Genomic DNA, 17,351 nt, shown 5'->3' on the forward strand with positions numbered 1-17,351 from the left:
TTACGCAAATTTTATGTTTGAGAAAATGTGAAAATTATTAGGATTATTTTGCGATCGACCCCGAGATACCCTACTTTTCGAGTTAGGATGCGTACTGCTTAGTCCACTCCTCCGCTGTCTTCTCGAAGTCTGCCTTGTTTTCATGCATTTGTTTAGCAATTTCGGGTTCCAGCGGGTTGTCCATGTCTGGCTGCTCCAAGATCTGCTTGATGGCTGTGAGGCAGTGCAGCACATTCAGTGTCGGGCCCCAATTCTGCAAGTAAAACAGCAAAACGGTTAGGCAAGGCCTCACTATTCCTCCTCTAACCTACGCACCTCGTTGATGACATCGGCGCAGATCTCACCAGACTGCGACTTGACGTTGGGGTGGTAAACTCTCGTGAGGAAGCGCACCTTGGGCGCCTTAAACGGATACTCGCTAGGGAACTGCAGGTCCAAGTTGAAGACACCGCCAGAGTATGGGGTATTCTCCTGCACAGCAGCACGAATGAGCATCTCTATACTTTACACAGCACTTGCTGCTTTTGCTGTCACGTACGGGGCCTGCGAGCATTGCGTTCCAGTGCATAAGGTCGTCATCTACGGCACTAACAGTGCACCAATCGGGTGAGCTCTTCTCAAACTCGGCGAGTTCCTGTGGACAGATCAACGTTAGTGATGGAAGATCTGTGACGGATATTGCACTACAGCACGCACTTTAGTGAGACGACGGGCCATTGCTGCTGTGTCGTGGGTTCGCTTGAGTAGAGGATGGTGCTTGTCGCTGGGTGTGATGCCAATCGAGAAATGGAGTGAGGAATGAAGTCAGCGAACACTCGTCGGAGACACTCGTTTTTAGTTCCTTTTTAGAGGGCAAAAATAGTATCGTACATAAGCGAATGTCGTACTCGAACAAGTATCCTCAACGGATCTGATTCTATCCGTTCGTGGTGTGGTTTACAGAGGCAGCTTTTGGTGCGGTTACGATGACGCCTCTTGGTGCGCACAAGTCACAGGTGCTCCGCCTGCGTACTACGCAGCATCTAGCTCCTTATACGGCATCTAGTTAGCCCAGTATGGTCGACGCACCTATTCTATCCAGCTACAGTCGACAGTTCGCATTACGGCAGCCTCCTAAGTCTAAAAAACGAGATAAATCTAACACCGAGAAACCTGGCAAAGGCTCAACGCCCTGGAAACCTAACTATGGCGCGGCTTTCAGTGGTCAAAAGGCCACATTGCAGTCGCACAAGACGCTGATAGATGCCTTTAAACAGCATGGTATGCGGCTGTGCGACGGTGCAAGACTCAACGCTGTGGGTAAGGGAATCCATGTGCTGGGTCGTGTGCCTCCGACCGTCAGCGCTTCGGTCACGGCGCTGTATTTAAGCCAAAACAACTTGCGGTCACTAAAGGGGATCGAACAGTTCCCAGCGGTGCGGCTATTGTCAGTAGGCGGGAATTTAATCTCGTCTGATAAAGAGGTGGCGAGACTGAATGAACTCGCGCAGCTCCGAAATCTCAACTTGATGGGAAATCCACTCTGTGACCAGCCGAACTACAGGCTGCGGGTTATTGCGGTGCTTACAAAGTTGCAAGTACTGGATAATAGTGATATCACTAAGAAGGAGAGACATGCAGCGCCTCATGTAGCGGCACAGGACGATGCTCTAAGAACTATGGTCTTGCAAAACCATTTTGACATTCAAAAGCTGCAACGGATCGCGCAATTGATTTCACTACACAAGACATTTTACGGATATGTGATGGCAGGGGTAGCTACTGGAAGGTTCGATCGCGTACCAAGTCCGAACGATGTGGCTTGTAATGTGCCGCTGTTATTGCGACTGTGGAAATACGAAAACTCACTTTCTGATCAGGAGCAGGAAGCGCTGAAGGTGCAAATGATCACGATAATTGTCCGGACGCATGCTAAGTTATCCGAGAATCCGAAAGTTAAAGCAAAGGAATATCTACTTAACCTGGCGAGTGGATCTTCCCCAGGAGCACTACGGCTAGATGGACTTTCGAATGATATTAAGCAGCGCTGTGCCTCGTGGGAAGAAGCTTATGCCAACGTGATTGCACTGCAACAGAAAACGACTGCAAATTTACACGCGGTCTGTGGGAAGAACCGCAAAGAGATGGTAGAATACTTGAAAGAACTCCTCTCAATGGACCTAAGACAGCGAAATAAATTAGTTGGAGTTCGACGTATGGAGCAAAACGTTGACGAGCTAGAAACGAAGCCGCCGCCTCAACATCAAGCAAGCACTTGGACGGACTCACGTCTTACTGAACGGCGGTACTCTCACGATAGTGATGCACGATCTAGTAAGCATCAGCTCCCGCCACAGCAGCAGGACCCCGATACTTGGGACAGAGGAGCAGAGGTTCCACATCCGAGCTTTCTACCTCCCCCACTGACGTTCATGAATCCATCAAACCAACAGCAATCAAAGAAAAAGAGCGAAGCAGAAGCTTATCGTCATTCACACGTCCAAGAAGCATCAGTGCAGACCACGCGAGATCGCAAGGCGAATCTTCGCAGTGGAGACTTCGCGAATAAATCTCTTGGTGAGGCAATTCATGGTTTCAAGCTGAGAGATTCAGTATCAGGTTCGGCTCAAAAATTATCACGACCATCGCTACAGAGCAAAACCACTCAACTCCAAAGAGTGTACACTATGCAACGACAAGAAGATGCCCCATTGCCCCCGGAACTGATTGAGAAACAGCATCCACTGTTTCATAAAAATCTTGGTGACAGACAGCAGTCTTCAACTGGTTTCCATAACTGCGACCACATGGCGAGTAGAAATCATCGCGATAGTGAAGTCGCAACCGAGTTTAACAGCAGCCAACGCCGAGTATCATCAGCCTTCACCCGGGAAGACCTAGACATGACAAGCATCAGTGCGATTAGCAACGCATCTTCATCGCCTCCACGAGCACGTCGAACCCAGGAGGAAACCTATATTCCTATTGCAAAAAGCCCACCAAATCCTCTCTCTATAGCCTCATTACCGCCACAGTCAGAGCCCGTTCGGCCACTCCAAACAGCACAGCGACGACAGTCCCATTGCGATGAACCTCAACGTGTTGCTAACCCGATGAAACCTGATGTGTCGCTTAATGAGGGTCGTCTACAGGAGCTGGAGCAACGAGAAGAGAAGTACATTCGAGCACTAATGGAGTCGGAACAGCGAGAGCTGGATCTTCGGCACATTTTATCAAACGTTCAGCGGAAATTGGCTTCATACCAACAGACACTAGCCCAACAGCTTCACGAACGCGAGGCGATTAAAGAGGAGATGGCTCAACGTACGATGGCTGTAGCTACACCAAAGATCCTCAAGCGATTCTTCATCCGCTGGATTCGATTCTACAACTGGTCACAACAGATCAAACATGTACAAAGAAAGCGATGTTTCATTGTACAACATGATCATTTTTGGCTATGGAGACGCAAAGTATGGATGCAACATGAACTACGAGGCTGTTTAAAGAAGCAGCAACTTCGAGTACGCAGAAACCATTTCATTGAATGGGCCAATGTGACGAGGGTCGGTGTGATCGCAAAGCGCAATGAAATGATACGGGAAACCCGAATTCTTAACAATATTTTTCGAGCATGGGTCAGCGCTGCTACTTTGATAAAACATGAGAGAGAACTACTCCATCAGCAGCGAGATCGTATGATACATAATCTTCGGCGTGCATGTTTTCGTGAATGGAAACGTACAACCAGATACAAGCGAACTGTAAATAAAGTGCAAGATCTACGCTGGCAAGATTCTCGGCGTATTCATAAGCAAATTGTGTTTTGGAACTGGAAATTGTTCCTGTATTCTATTCGGCGACCTGTACAGGAGCGAGCAGCACAACTTGGATACCGTATACAATGCCGACAGAGACGCCTGCACTTTCGTGAATGGCGCAAGTTGATCGAGATTGATAGGATGTGTAAGGTCAGGTTGCGTCGACGAATATGGAGACGTTGGGTGGAGTGGCGTCGTCGTGTTCAGAGTGAGAAACACGCTGCTCATAAAGAGGAACTTGTAGTGATTAAAGTATTTTTTGGTGCGTGGCATCTAACTGCGTCCGAGCAAGCTACATCGAGACGATCTTTGAACCTGGCCAAGCGGTATGTGAACCGTAGACGACTTCGGAAGCTGTGGATGCATTGGAAATATTTCTCGATGGCCAAGCGGAAGTATACGCAAGATTCCACGAAAGCTTTGAAACATTATTTCATAAAGCTGTTACGTACTTCATGGCGTGTGTGGAAAGAACGAACACACGCCAATTTGCAGAAAGCGAAGACCAACAAGTACGGAACACTTCAGCATCATTTTGACGCTTTTCGGACTGGAATTCGATTAGCGAGAGCACAAAAAGCACGTGCACGAATGCTAGCACACGCCGAAAAGCGGCGACAATGGTCACTTCTCCGACGAGTTACAACAAGTTGGCGGAGATTCAACACAAGGAAGAAACGATGCAAACAAAACTTCCAGGTCGTGTCATCCCAACGCAAAAATGGGATTTTCAGTGCAGTTTGGCGACAATGGAGATGTCTTTACGTGGATAAATTACATCATCAATTGAAAATACTACGAAGTACTTACGACAGTGCCGTACATGAAAAACACGATCTGGAGGCGCATTTACAGGCTGTGAAGGACACCACAGTGTCTCTGTCGGACCAACTTGAGATTCTGCATGAACATGCAAAGGGGGATAACCAGCAAGTTGTAGACTTGGAGGCGGCCTTACGTCGTTATGAAAAGAGGAATGTTTCTCTAGAGAACGAGCTCAAAAAGGCCAGAGCTGCAATTGAACAGGAGCGACGTGCGTGGGAAGATGCATTATGTGACGAAGAAGAGAAGCGAGAGAAGGATAGTGTCAAATATCGATCTCTTGCTCAGGAGAACCAGGTGCAACAAGTTAAAATGATTGAGCTGAAGAGAGAACTCGAAGCCGAGAAGGCGAAGGTGGCTGGAGAGGAGAAAGTCAATGAGGACCTACGTGCTGCTTCAGAGCAGATAGCTAATACTCATGACGCTGAAATGGCCGTAGCAATGGATAAACAGAAAGAGCTTGAGCGAGAGATAGCTGACCTACGGGGTCACTTGAAAGAACAGGAAACGGAGCGGGAAGATACTGCGAATCGGCTTCAGGAGTATGAAAAGCGGATTGCCAGTACGTGCGAAGCCATGAACGAACACGAACAAGCACATGAACGTGAAAATGAACGCTTACAGAGCGAATGTACAAATATCGAGGGGAAGTGGAAGGAAGAACAAGTAAAAAATATAGAGCTGAGTCGACTACTGCAAGAGAAGAACCAGTTGATTTTGAACTTGACGCACCGCATCAACCACGTGAATCCTGCTTCCCAAAAGGGACATGAGGAGTTCGATGCTCTTCATAGTAACCAAGAAGATTATGGTAGGAGAGGTCTTGGTATGGTCCCACAGTGCCCAAGACATCATGTCCAGGGAGGGCAGCCGTGTATGAAGCCACAACATAATGATTTCGATCAAGCTAGAACGGCACCTAGGTCTCACTCCGTAGCGATGAACAAATCTACTAAGCAGTCCTCTCGTCACGTACGCCCCGTGAGTGGTTATACTAGATCCGATGAACTCGAGTCTCCAATAGAAATAACCGCTAAAGCAGAAGAAGTCCTGATCGACAAGCACACGAGGAAAGTTCACGAAGACATTCAACTCCTTCAGGAACGGATTTCTAAAAGATTGGAGCAGGCTCCAGCATATGCTCAGCTCCCTTCTCGACTACTGCAAAGGGTACGACCAGTGCTTTCAGATGCACCGGAATCTCCAATTAGCTCGTGTTCGTCTTCACTTTCAAACGATGATAGTTATACTACTGAGGAGAGCCAATCGGTGGCGGATCGTGTGCGTCGGGCTAGACTAAGACGACTACAAACGCAGAAGCAAGCCGCGATAATGGCAGTGTCCCCAGTGATATCCCGTTTGGCGAGCCGTGTTCAGTCTACCTCATCCAAAGTGAAAGAGAAGGAAAATGTTGCGATGTTTGCTAACTCGTCAAAGACGAAGAAAGCGAGGAAAGCGAATGCTTCGACGCTGGCAACATATACGAATAAGAAGAAAGACCTAAGGAAATAGATCTAACAGGACGTGTCCTAGGTAACTCACAGTCACTGTCACGATGGGTACTCAGATTTACCGCCGTGAGCACAATCGCCAAGAATAGTATATGTACTGTTGAATATGGCAACAGATATTAAGAGCGGGTGGAGTTTATTTCACAGTATTTAGAGCTCCAAGCCTCGGAAGGTTTAAGACGAAGTTCTAGGCTGTAAAAAAGAGGGCCCCCGAGTAAATTGACAACGGCAGACCAAGTTACATGTATTCACTTCTCAATACAATACGTACATGAAAATAACATTTAGGAAGTTATGGATACACAACCTAAGAAACGCTCCGCAAATGATGCGAATACTTGACTCTATCATTGGCGACAACACGGCCCATGTACTCCGCGCTGTGACGACCGTCATGGATGAGCGCCTCTATTACGCACCACAACTTTGATTTCTAATTTTTGCATGCATAAGTGTGTTGTCTGGTGCGGTGTACCGTTAGGGTTACAGTGCAACGTGAGGCCCGCAGCAAACCTACTACAACACAAAATACTCGTTCAAAATTACGTCACAGTACCAGTAAGCTATTAATACAATTGAATCCTACCAATACTCAACTATAAATACAATTGTCAAGTCACTTATTAACTCTTGCAGGCCCATCATGCTTAGAGAAACGTCAGAACTTTTAATAAAGTGCTGAATCCAAGTAAACACTATTATGTCTGCTGCTGCAAACCATCCTTACAGGTTCGATACCACCCGTAAGACAGCCTCATGAAAGCAAGCTTGTATTTATCCAATCAAATATATTAATCTCCCTTCCTTGGAGATTCTGACGTTTCTCTATGCATGATGAGCCTGCAAGAGTTAACTCTTTCCGGTGATGCAAGTACAAGGATACAACAATTCTCCTCTGCTTTCGTCTTGCATTCGTTATACCATTTTGTTTAGGTGTGTAGGTAGTAGTTCTCCCTAATAATTCCGTACGTCTACACTGCACCATTATTTTTCCTATGTGGTGATGCACAGTGCATCATGCATACACAGTGGTAAACTACAAACTTGTAGCGCTTGACCTTGACCAGAATTTCTCCAATGTGTACATCCTACGTTTTTCATAAACATAAACTGGTGTTAGTGCCACCCAGCACAACAAGCCGGACGAGCACATCATTTTCACTGATAAACCCTATGAGCAACGGGATAAATCTATGATCTGTTGTCGCTGCAGATCGGACATTTTCGACTGGCTGGTTGCAGTACAGCTTGCCAAGCTGGGCGCCCCAATCAATTTCCTCTCGTCTTGCAGCTTCATTTGACAATCGGCAAGCTATCTAATAAACCTCCCAGCTCTCCAGTCTGCCAATGCGTTTCAGCTTCATCTTCACCCTGCTCGTCGTCACTCTGATCGCGTGCTACAATGGTTTCGCCAGCGCTGAGAGCGCCGTTGCCCTGGACAAGCGTCCTGACCCCGTTAACGTCCCCATCAGCCATGACATCACACGTCGCAACCTCAGGGCGAACGGTGAAGAGAGAGCGGCGGGCTTTCTGAGCAAGTTAAAGGGTATTTTTAGCAAGCCTGGTGTCAGCCAGAAGGTCGAGGCTCTGCAGAAGAACCCTACCATGGTCAAGAATTTAGAGAAGGCCACATTTACTCAGAAGGGGTCGAGCAAGGTCCGCGCGTGGTTTATGAATATGTACAACAACAGCTCAAAGAGGGACAAGTTCTTCATTCTCGCGACCCTCATCATGTTTCCTATCGGCGCATGGGCGGTTATTACCAATTATAGGAGGTAGGCGTATTAAGTGGCGAGGTAGTTTACAAGAAACTAAGCGGATCGCGATGCCAAAAAGTAAAACTAAACAGCTTCTTTAGAACTGGTGAAATGGAGTTGGTCGTTATGATAATACGAGCCATGTTTAGGAATAATTCTGAAAACTGTTCGATGCCAAAATAACTACTACAAAATATTTCAATGCCGACACATTATCGCAAATAAACTCTTTGCATCATGGAGAATGTCGAGGCTAGTGAAGCCTCGACCAATGAGTTGGATAATGATCCTAAGGTCGAAGAGCTGTCCTTGACAATTCCTTCACTTGAAATGTCTCCTACCAGCCGTAATAAGAGTGAAACAAGCCCCCGCAGTCCATTGCGATCTTCTAACAAGCAGGATGCTAATCTACTCAACATCGGTATGGCATCATTCTTTGTGTATCTCTCGGTGAGATTCGTGTGTAGTATTCACCGTAGTCTGACTAACTGCAACTGTTTGCTACGCAACAGACCCCTCGTCTACTCTAGCCGCAATCAGTGCACGCTTAGCTATAGTCGTTCCTCCAGCCGAGAGTGAAATCGCAAGAATCAATCGAGAAGTGCTTGCAGCAATGGCGAATAGAGCGTGGAATACTAAGAATCAAGGGAGTAGTCCGAGATCTCCTGGTCGACAAGATCATGATCAACCACCGACTGTAACCGAGTCGACACTTTCCTCAAGTCCGACATCCAAAGGAGGCATGACACCAGCTCTGCACGATTCAGTTGTCGCTGAAGAATGGGTGAATCTGCACTTGGAGACTAATGGGGCTTTTCTTCTTCCAGCTTGTGACATTGCGAAAACCCCAGCAATCGATAACGAATTGGACGTCGATCCTGAAGCTTTTGCCTTTCGTAAGGGAGGAGACGGTGGTCCTCTTGGTCGAGCTGGAATGGATCGCTATTCGTTGTATCAAATGGGTATGCCGAAAGACCTGGTGGATCGGCTTTATCGAGCGTTGTACGTGTACACGAATGGCTTCCACAATATCATCAACGAGATCGCAGCTCACTGCCCTCCACGGTTTGAAAAGCATGTGTCATCTAACGCTTGGTTAACGTTTCTTCTGTTACTTGAACAATGCGAAAATGGCAAGTACGAGATGGCAATGCTCAAGTTTAAACAAGCTGCAGAAAATACACAAAAGCAGCTTCAAGATGGGTTCCAACAAGAAAAACAACATTTGAATGCTCAATTACACATCACGGAGTCTGCATTGAAAGAGGAGACAGCTCGTGGAAACGAGAAGAGTGAACTCATTCTAAAACTCGTTACAGAGACGACGGAGTCAAACCTTAAGATGGCCGAACAGCAGCACCAAGTTGCGGCACAAGCAGAGCAGGTTCGTTTATTGAAGCTCGAAGTTTTGGTACATGAAGATGAGGAGAAAAAACTGAACGAATCATTGGATGATGCACGGAGAGACTACGAAGTAGCGAATTCCGAGCGGTTGAACGCTCTATCGGAGCGATATGCGCTGGACGAGGAGATCCGGAAGCTGTCGATTCAATTGGAGCGTGTAGAAGCGGAGAAAGCGAACTATGCTAAAAGAATGCACGAGACATTGTTCATGAACCAAGCACTACGAGCCAATAATGACCAGCTGAAACAAGATTTAGTTGTTCTAGGAATGGAAAAGGATAAAGTAATTGTCGAAAAACAGGGTTTACAAGAACAAGTCGAGAAAATGCAAGAAGAGATTAATCGGCTTCAAGAACTCAAGGCACAAGTTGACAAGGAATTGGTTGAAAACCAGAGGATGCAAAGCCATTTAGAAGCGCGTTTACAGACGATGAAAGAGCAATTTGACATTGAAGTGGAGAATAGCACCAAAACCCAGCAGGAGATCGTTCGACTGGCGGCTCAGATTGACGAAGGGAGAGTGCAGATCGGAGTCTTGGAAGCGAAATGCAACTTGTTGACAGCTGAAAAGCAGAACACCGGTATGCGAGCACAAGACAAGTTACGTATTGAGCGGCTACTGAATCAAAAGATGGAGCTCGAAGCAATTGTGGAGGCTAACAAGGCTGATAAAAAGAAGGATGAAGAGCAAATCTGGACTCTAAGAACGTCGTTGGAAGCTTTAGACAACGAACTGCAGCACAACAAACGCGTATACTCAGCAGGGCAGCAAGCTTTTCTTCACTCAGAACGCACATGTGAACAACTGCGACTACAAAACCAGGAGCTGGAGAAAAATTACGAAAAGACCAAAAAGAAGTACGTCACGAGATCATTAATCGATCTCAAGCTTTAGTCTAATAGATCTGTGTAATTGTACAGTGTGACGTCATTGAAGGAGCGATTCAAGATGTACGAGACAGCAGCGAAGGAGCAGATCACTAAACTGGAGGTGGAAGTCAAGGTAGCCAACGCCCAGCTTCGAGAGATAACGTACGTGAATAAAGACAACATCGCTCAGATCGAGCAGCTCACAAAGACACTATCAGTATCGGAGAAAGAAGCCACGGTCTTGAAAACTCGCATTAAGGAGTCCGAGTTGCACGTCCGGGAGCTTCAGACCGAAAAAGAAGATCTGCAACGTAACCAGAACGAGCTGAACATGGCCAATTCTACCTCAAAGAACGCGGTCACTCGATTCGTCCTCTCATTACAGAACATGCTGGCACTTGTCAAGCTTGATGAATTCCCGCTGGACGAAGCAATACGAGAATTACTGTTAATGGTTCAGGATACATTTGGCGAAGAACTGGACCTCGACTGCGTGCTTGGTGAAGACGACAAACCCGTGGATATCGAGCTTGAAGTCCAGGAAGACGTCACTGACGAAGAGCGTACGAGTCGTCAAAAGCGAGCAGAGGCGCGCCGACAAGGTATCATTAGTATTGAAGGCTGCGAAGACGAAGAAGAAGAAACTAAGGAGGCATCTGATGCCGCTCAACGCGAGATCATTCGTATGAGTCGATTCAGGAAGAGTAAGCTGGACCATCTAGTGAACAAACTCCAGCGTGATATAGCGCTCAAGGTGGATCTAATCGCCAATCTGGAGAGCGTGGTGGTGGAACAGAATCGACAGATCTCTCAGCTGACGACAACTACGAGACAACAGGCTCGCGTGATCATGCAGTTCGAATGTCAGAAGGGAATGCTTCAATCGGATCTGGAGACGACAACGCTCGCACTATTCAAAGCTCGTGCTGAGAAACAAGCCGTTGAATTCACGTTGGATCAAGTTCGAATCGATCACGTGTTACGTGCAAACCGCGCGTTTCAAGTTGAAGTGGTTTTAGCGAATCTGCGACGCGAGTTTGACATGCAGGTGATCGCTTATGAAGATCTTATGGGCAAGATAGGGCGAAAATACGAACATGATGTGTACATGCGCTCGCTACGACGCAATAAAGAAGTCCAGGCTACTGTGACCGTCACGGATCAACCGAGTCAGACACTCGTTCCGCAGAGGAATCCTGCCTTAGAGAGACCTCGAGTATCATCGCAATACATTCCTACTGACGTTACTGGATCATCGGAGACTTTACTCCAGAAGATCAGTAGAGCCACAAGAGAACTGCTTCCTGGAGTGGCTAACGAGATGGATCTCCATTTCACTGTGGGGAAATTGAAGCGAGCGCCAAAGCAACAGCAGAAGCACAGTCTGGTCAGACCGCTCGCTTCCAGTCCTCGAAGTAGTCGCACGCAGCTCCGGGCACAAGCCAGTCAAGATGAAAGCAGACGGCGTCATCCTGGGAAAACCCGGAGCACTGTGTCCACCAGTAGTGAAGCAGCTTCTACGCTTCCACTCCTGGACGACAAAACTAGTGGCATGTGTTCATCTCCGTCGCAAATGATCCACCATGTGAACGAGTTTGGTATCAAACAAAACGTACTGGTATCTCCTGCACGACCCCCATTCTTTCCGGAACATTCTCCCAGTCGATCACTATCTCCTCGACCTCCTGCTCAACAGAGTCCACAGCCACGTAAACCGGTACCACCGAAGCTGAGCGCCAACAAACGACCTCAATTCCACCACTTACAACTTGATACACAATACGAAGAACGGCTAGAATCCGCAGACTATTCCCCTCAAAGCGCCCGACAATCTAATCACAGCCCCATCCGTCTCCCAGTACCCTGTCAATCCTCGCCCAACTGCACCAGTACTCTACGATACAACCGTAACTTCGTCCGTACTGGAATGGAAGTTCTACGCGCCACTGGATCGAGCAATAACCCGTTGCCATATCCCAACGAAGACTCTGATGATGACGATGACTCGCTCTCCGAAGATGAAAGTAACAGTAATCCCGCACTCAGTCCTAGTCGCTTAGCCGCTGCAGTGAGTGGATACAACCGTGAGCAACTGTCGCTCAAAGAAGCTGCATGGCGAGAGACCCAATCTCCTCGAAGAACCCTAAATTACAGCGAAGACAAGCAAAACGATGCACGCACAGGAACCGAGACCAACGAGGAATTATCGACACAAGATCAACACTCGCCATTTACCCAAGCAGTGCTGTATCCTATTCTACCCAACCAATAACGTAAAATAATAGTGATCCAAAAAAAATAGTGATCCAAACAGAGCATCACGTTGAAGACTAAAATAAAAGCCAGAGCAGACGGGTCTTCTGTTACCACATTTTTAGGGTTAGAAAACAGCCGATTAGGTTTTTTGAATGTCGACTTGTGAGAGACCAGTCTACAATTTACCAGGGGACAATCATGACGGACGTGGTGGCGGCCATCGCCCCCGCCTGCTCCATCACGGACAACTCGGCCGGCTGCTACACGGCGTCGTGGTACCTTATTTGGGACCAAGTTCGCTATTGGCTGCTCATCCAAGTGCCTGTTATCGCGCTCTCTATCGTCTATGAGTGGCTCGAACTGGCTTCGCACAAATATGTCGAGCGACTGCGTAAAATTTGCGACTCTCCGCTCACCAACGTCGTGGTAAGTAGCCTTTATTGTTGAGGATCACTGGATGAATTAGTACATGTATCTAACTCGTGTTGTTATGTAGAACTATCTTGTTCAACTCGTCACCAGCTTCTATGTCTGCATCAACTGGAGTACGTGGTACTTTGTCAGTCTCTTCTGCTGTTTTACGTTATGCTAATGTCTTTATAAAGTTGTACGGGGTGGATCGTTGACTGTGAGTTTCTCGTCGTGGTCTATTGAGTCGCTGTTTCTCATCGCTACGGGTGTCGGATACGGTATTCGCTGGCTAGCTGCCAAGAACAAGTGAGTGAAAATTTGTGTATTTATTTAGGTTTTTAGGCTGACATTTTTTTCTCTTAAGAGTGACGTTCGTACTGCAGCTGCACAATTTATTCGACTTATTGTCGGTAGTAGCGCACTTTACCATTTCATTCCAGACGATCGTGGTTGGGACTAAGCGACTTCGATCATGGCTGGATTTTGGCTTCATTCGGTCCTATGTGGGTTACGTGGTGGTGGATCATTTGTTCGCTCGCTACCCGAACAAAACATTTTTCTCGCAGGTGTTACTCGTGGTATTCAAGGCTCTGTGCCTCGTCTTCTTCTTCGCAGCAGTTTTGTTCTCTCTCGAACAGCTTGGAGAATTACCACATACCAACAGTTTCCTGCTTCATGTGTACGAATGCAGCAATGAAGCTGGCACCGAGACGATCCTCCAAGCCACCAGTGAAGGCACGGACGCGTTTCCAAACTGTGACGAAACGTGGAGCTTCTTCTCGTCCATTTACTTCATGTTTGTGACGGTCTCTACTGTGGGTTATGGTGATTTTTCACCTCACACCGTGCTGGGTCAGCTTACTGTTTGTGTGATCATCGTGTTTGGAATCTATACATTCGCGAACGAATCGGCTGCTTTTATGGCGCTTTACGGAGATCAACGTGGAACACTAGTGAAATATGATGGCTCAAGAAATACTGTGCACGTTATAGTGACAGGAAATCCTTCAGTGGCCCAGACTAAGGACTTTATCCGCGAATTTTTCCATCCTGACCACGAGGAGGCATTTCAAGGTCAAGCCAGCGACAGTGAAGATAGCGACGATGAAGTTCAGAAGTTGGTGGCAGGTCAAAGTTCTACTGAAGCTTCTCATTCTCGTAGTGAGATTCCACTGAAGAATCACGTTCGATATGGCAGTATTCATGAAGCATATACGGCAATGGAAGAAGGAGAAGTTAGTATCAAAAAAGACAAGAAGCGAGATGTTAAACCGCTCGTCTCGAAGTGGATGCATCGTGGAGGAAGTTTAATCCGTGAGACCCATATTGTTGTGCTCATGCAGTTCGATAAGGCTGGCGAGAACGCTTCGTACCAACGAGAAGTGATGGAGTTTGTGGAGCAGAACCCACGATACCATAAGCGCGTGTTCCTAGTGTACGGCTCTCCACTACGAGATACTGACCTGAAGAACGCGCAACTCGATCGAGCCATGGCTGTATTTTTCTTGCCAAACAAATATTCGGATGATGGCAACAAGGAAGATGCGGCTACAGTGCTGCGTGTTCTGTCAGTATCTCAGCAGAAACAGGAACACACTCAACTATTCGCCATGCTAGCCAACTCGGACAACCGCACACTACTAGAAGCCACTGGGTTAAGCAAGGAAAATCTGGTCTGCGCAGATGAAATTCGTCTTGGACTTATGGGTCTCAGTTGTCGATGCCCTGGCCTATCAACGGTGGTGTCAAACTTAATCACAAGTCGCAGTGGAGAGATCCCCGAAGTCGCTCCGGATCAAGCTCATCTACTGAAACCTTGGGTCTCCGAGTACATTTCTGGTGCTGCCAATGAAATCTACTCGTGTTGTTTGACGAAACATTTCCACGGCATGAATTTCATCCAAGCCACGATGCACATCCATCGACAGTCAAATGGTTTGGTGCTTCTTATCGCTGTTGAGTCCGATGGAGATATCGCGTTCAATCCTGGCCGGTGGTATCGTATTACTCCAAGTACGAAAGCTTACTTAATCGCTGAGTCCATCAGCTCTCTCGAGCCGTTCGCTGGCACACCAACAATGAGCAGCGTCGCTGCTTTGTCCACTAACATGGCGCTACTACAGAGTCGTGGGAACCTGCTAAGTCGTGCTCGTCAAGCGCAACATAACGTTGAGAGACGAATCCCAAGAGATATCCGAGAGTACATCATGCGGTGCGCTGTCAACGATCCGTCTCAGATCCCGACGTCCCCTTCCGGTGAATTGCTCGCTGCTGGCGGCCACATTGTCGTGTGTAGCAGTATTGGCAACGAGAGTGGAGGACAGCGCTCTGTCTCTCGGTTGGTGAATTTCTTACGACCACTACGAGCTCCACATATCGAACGGATTGTCCCCGTTGTGATCGTAGACGCTGGCACTTTTGACAGCGTTTCGTGGCTTCAACTGAGAGATTTCGGCGAGGTGTATCACGTACACGGATCGCCTCAGAACCACCACGTTCTTGCTACTGCTGGGATCTACACGGCGTCGTCCATTGTCGTGCTTGCTCAAGGGAATGAGGCTGGATACGACGACTCCAAGGCGATTTTTAACGCGATTCTAGTCAACTCAGCACTACAACGCAACAAAATCTTTACGATCATTGAGCTTCGGGATGTTAACAACAACCGCTTTTTGGATCCAGTATCGAGCTTCGGTTCATCACGAAGACTGCAAGACAATGATTTTATGGACGAGAATGAAGGTGAATACGACGTCAAGTCGCAGTTATCCAGCTATCGCGGACCGTTCTCTTCTGGTGTTCGTGAGAGTTTACAACACGGTCGAGCATCAAGTGTCACGAAGAAGCAGAACTGGATGCAACATAAGGCTAAAGTAGTCAAGCATGCGTGCTCTGCTGTGAATACTTTCTTCCTTGGAAGTCTGAAAACTGCCGCGCAACAGGTGAGTACGTATGGAGGACAGACAGACAGCGCCACTGGGGTTACGATCGAGAGTCTCTACAATGGTGACGACAGCGAAACGTTCTTCCAGGAGCGCTTTATGAACGGAGCTCTGTTCCCTTCGTACGTCGCTGATGACTTGCTGATCCAAAGCTTCTTCAATCCGTCGCTCAATACGTTCATCCGAAAGATTCTTGATGGTAAAAGTTGCTTCGTGCTGTACGACGTGCCGAAAGAGTTACGCGAACGTAAGCTGCTGTATGGAGAGCTCTTTGAGTACATGACGTCGAGTGTGGCACATACGCTACCGATCGGCTTGCTTCGTGCGAAGGGAGGTCCTGGAGGTGCACCTTACCCGTATGTGTACACGTGTCCGTCTTCCGACACGATCGTGTACCCCGGAGACAAGATTTTCGTTCTCATCAACGTCATGGCGCTCGATCGTCTAGCAAATAAATTGCAGCGACGCTTTTGGAACCGCACCAAACCATCAATGACTATGGCAGACCTTGTGGATACCATTTCCAGACCATCACAACTGTAGGAAACCCAACTTATCATGGACATTTTAATAGCGAGGCGACGCCTTGCGGACTGCTGTGCTAGCAAATCCCAGGGACGAGATACTTCATCGTGTTTATACACTCAAGTCCAGTTGCATCGGGGAACAATTGTTCAAGTTTCTCCACAATGAGAATTGTATCCGGTGTCCACTCTGAGCTGTCTAACTTATCCCTAAATACGCTTCGAAGCGTCTTGGATCGGATTCGTCCCAGAAAACCACTTGATGGCGCTCTTTGAAGCACAGACAGAATTGAGCTGGAAGTTGATCAACTGTTTTGGATACAAATCCGCGAAACAAATTGACAATAACGCGTCGACATCTCCACCACTTGGTCCTCTCCTTCTTGATTCTCTCCATGCTATAAGCGTCGATTACGATCGCCAGCACAATGTTTAGCAGCACAAACGTCTCTAGAGCCATGAAGCTCCAGTAAAACGCAATCGAGTAGTGGATACCCTTAATGACCTCGAAGTCGAATCCGCCAAAAAGCACATTGACACAAGTCATGGAGATTAATAGAGAAGAGAACTCGTGCACGCGATTACCGAATAGTACACTGCGAACGCCATGAAAATCACCAAGAAGGTCACAGAGAACGCTCCACACCAGTATAGAGCTTTTTTGAACTGAGTGACTCAGGAGACTTAGCCCAATATGGTTGCGGAATGTGTTGAGCACTCGAAGACCTTGGATGAAGACCGCAGCTGTAGCAAGCAGCCGCATCAACACGGAAAGACGAGTGACGTACTTGAGTGAATCGATAAGAGTCGTCAGTGCATCGTCTCCGCTTGAATTCCCGTGCTGCAGATTAGTGATTTTCTGCTGGAACTCCGTACCCGTAATCACTAATTGAGCAACGAAACTGTAACGTAAAATGTGTGCACCACGGGTCCTCGAAGCACATTGATCACCAACCAGACGTCTGGAAAAATCCACTTGCGGATCATAGTTACAATTCCATCGTAAGGGTGGCTTATTTAGATCTGTGGACACCTGTCGACTTCTTTTAGAGTG

The 17,351-nt window shown here is 47.5% G+C and overlaps 6 protein-coding genes across 7 annotated transcripts in view; 4 read left to right on the plus strand and 2 right to left on the minus strand.

Annotated features, from left to right (window-relative positions):
• Positions 1-9: 9 nt before the first annotated feature.
• PPTG_14412 lies at positions 10-847 on the minus strand. 2 transcript variants are annotated; one of them, XM_008911698.1, is made up of 4 exons: positions 697-847; positions 539-634; positions 316-471; positions 10-253 (listed from the first exon to the last, which is right to left on the minus strand). In XM_008911698.1, exons 1-4 carry the CDS (start codon positions 715-717, stop codon positions 83-85), a joined length of 444 nt encoding a protein of 147 aa, XP_008909946.1. In that variant the 5' UTR covers positions 718-847; the 3' UTR covers positions 10-82. The 2 variants fall into 2 exon arrangements, with proteins under 2 accessions (XP_008909946.1, XP_008909947.1); XM_008911699.1 differs by having other exon boundaries at positions 316-634.
• Positions 848-910: 63 nt separating this feature from the next.
• On the plus strand, positions 911-6,134 carry PPTG_14413 (hypothetical protein; the record flags this gene model as incomplete). The annotated part of the gene is made up of 2 exons (XM_008911700.1): positions 911-3,373; positions 4,616-6,134. The coding sequence occupies exons 1-2, from the start codon at positions 1,056-1,058 to the stop codon at positions 6,132-6,134; spliced, it is 3,837 nt and encodes a 1,278-aa protein (XP_008909948.1). The 5' UTR covers positions 911-1,055.
• A 1,346-nt stretch (positions 6,135-7,480) lies between these two features.
• Positions 7,481-7,912, plus strand: PPTG_14414 (hypothetical protein; the record flags this gene model as incomplete). The annotated part of the gene is made up of 1 exon (XM_008911701.1): positions 7,481-7,912. One exon carries the CDS (start codon positions 7,481-7,483, stop codon positions 7,910-7,912), a length of 432 nt encoding a protein of 143 aa, XP_008909949.1.
• A 215-nt stretch (positions 7,913-8,127) lies between these two features.
• Positions 8,128-12,436, plus strand: PPTG_14415 (hypothetical protein; the record flags this gene model as incomplete). Its single annotated transcript, XM_008911702.1, has 3 exons — positions 8,128-8,311; positions 8,403-10,152; positions 10,216-12,436. The coding sequence occupies 3 exons, from the start codon at positions 8,128-8,130 to the stop codon at positions 12,434-12,436; spliced, it is 4,155 nt and encodes a 1,384-aa protein (XP_008909950.1).
• Positions 12,437-12,576: 140 nt separating this feature from the next.
• PPTG_14416 (hypothetical protein) lies at positions 12,577-17,203 on the plus strand. Its single transcript, XM_008911703.1, has 4 exons — positions 12,577-12,846; positions 12,917-12,965; positions 13,026-13,137; positions 13,196-17,203. The coding sequence occupies exons 1-4, from the start codon at positions 12,619-12,621 to the stop codon at positions 16,314-16,316; spliced, it is 3,510 nt and encodes a 1,169-aa protein (XP_008909951.1). The 5' UTR covers positions 12,577-12,618; the 3' UTR covers positions 16,317-17,203.
• PPTG_14417 (hypothetical protein) overlaps positions 13,240-17,351 on the minus strand; it is a 6,745-nt gene continuing 2,633 nt past the window's right edge. The window contains exon 2 of the mRNA XM_008911704.1: positions 13,240-17,330. Within this exon, the coding sequence (XP_008909952.1) occupies positions 16,497-17,330 (834 nt within the window). The 3' untranslated portion in view covers positions 13,240-16,496. The remainder of the gene's footprint in view (positions 17,331-17,351) is intronic.

Source organism: Phytophthora parasitica, assembly GCF_000247585.1.
Source record: "Phytophthora parasitica INRA-310 unplaced genomic scaffold supercont2.43, whole genome shotgun sequence".
NCBI lineage: Eukaryota > Oomycota > Peronosporomycetes > Peronosporales > Peronosporaceae > Phytophthora > Phytophthora nicotianae.

Excerpts from the sequence above, each read along its gene's own strand:
- PPTG_14412 (XM_008911698.1), bottom strand. The coding sequence starts at position 717 with ATGGCCCGTCGTCTCACTAAA. Across the intron at positions 635-696 it reads TGGCCCGTCGTCTCACTAAA|GAACTCGCCGAGTTTGAGAA; the intron begins GTGCGTGCTGTA and ends ATCTGTCCACAG. Across the intron at positions 254-315 it reads GCGCCGATGTCATCAACGAG|AATTGGGGCCCGACACTGAA; the intron begins GTGCGTAGGTTA and ends TTTTACTTGCAG.
- PPTG_14416 (XM_008911703.1), top strand. The coding sequence starts at position 12,619 with ATGACGGACGTGGTGGCGGCCATCGCCCCCGCCTGCTCCATCACGGAC. Across the intron at positions 12,966-13,025 it reads CTATGTCTGCATCAACTGGA|TTGTACGGGGTGGATCGTTG; the intron begins GTACGTGGTACT and ends GTCTTTATAAAG. Across the intron at positions 13,138-13,195 it reads TGGCTAGCTGCCAAGAACAA|AGTGACGTTCGTACTGCAGC; the intron begins GTGAGTGAAAAT and ends TTTTCTCTTAAG.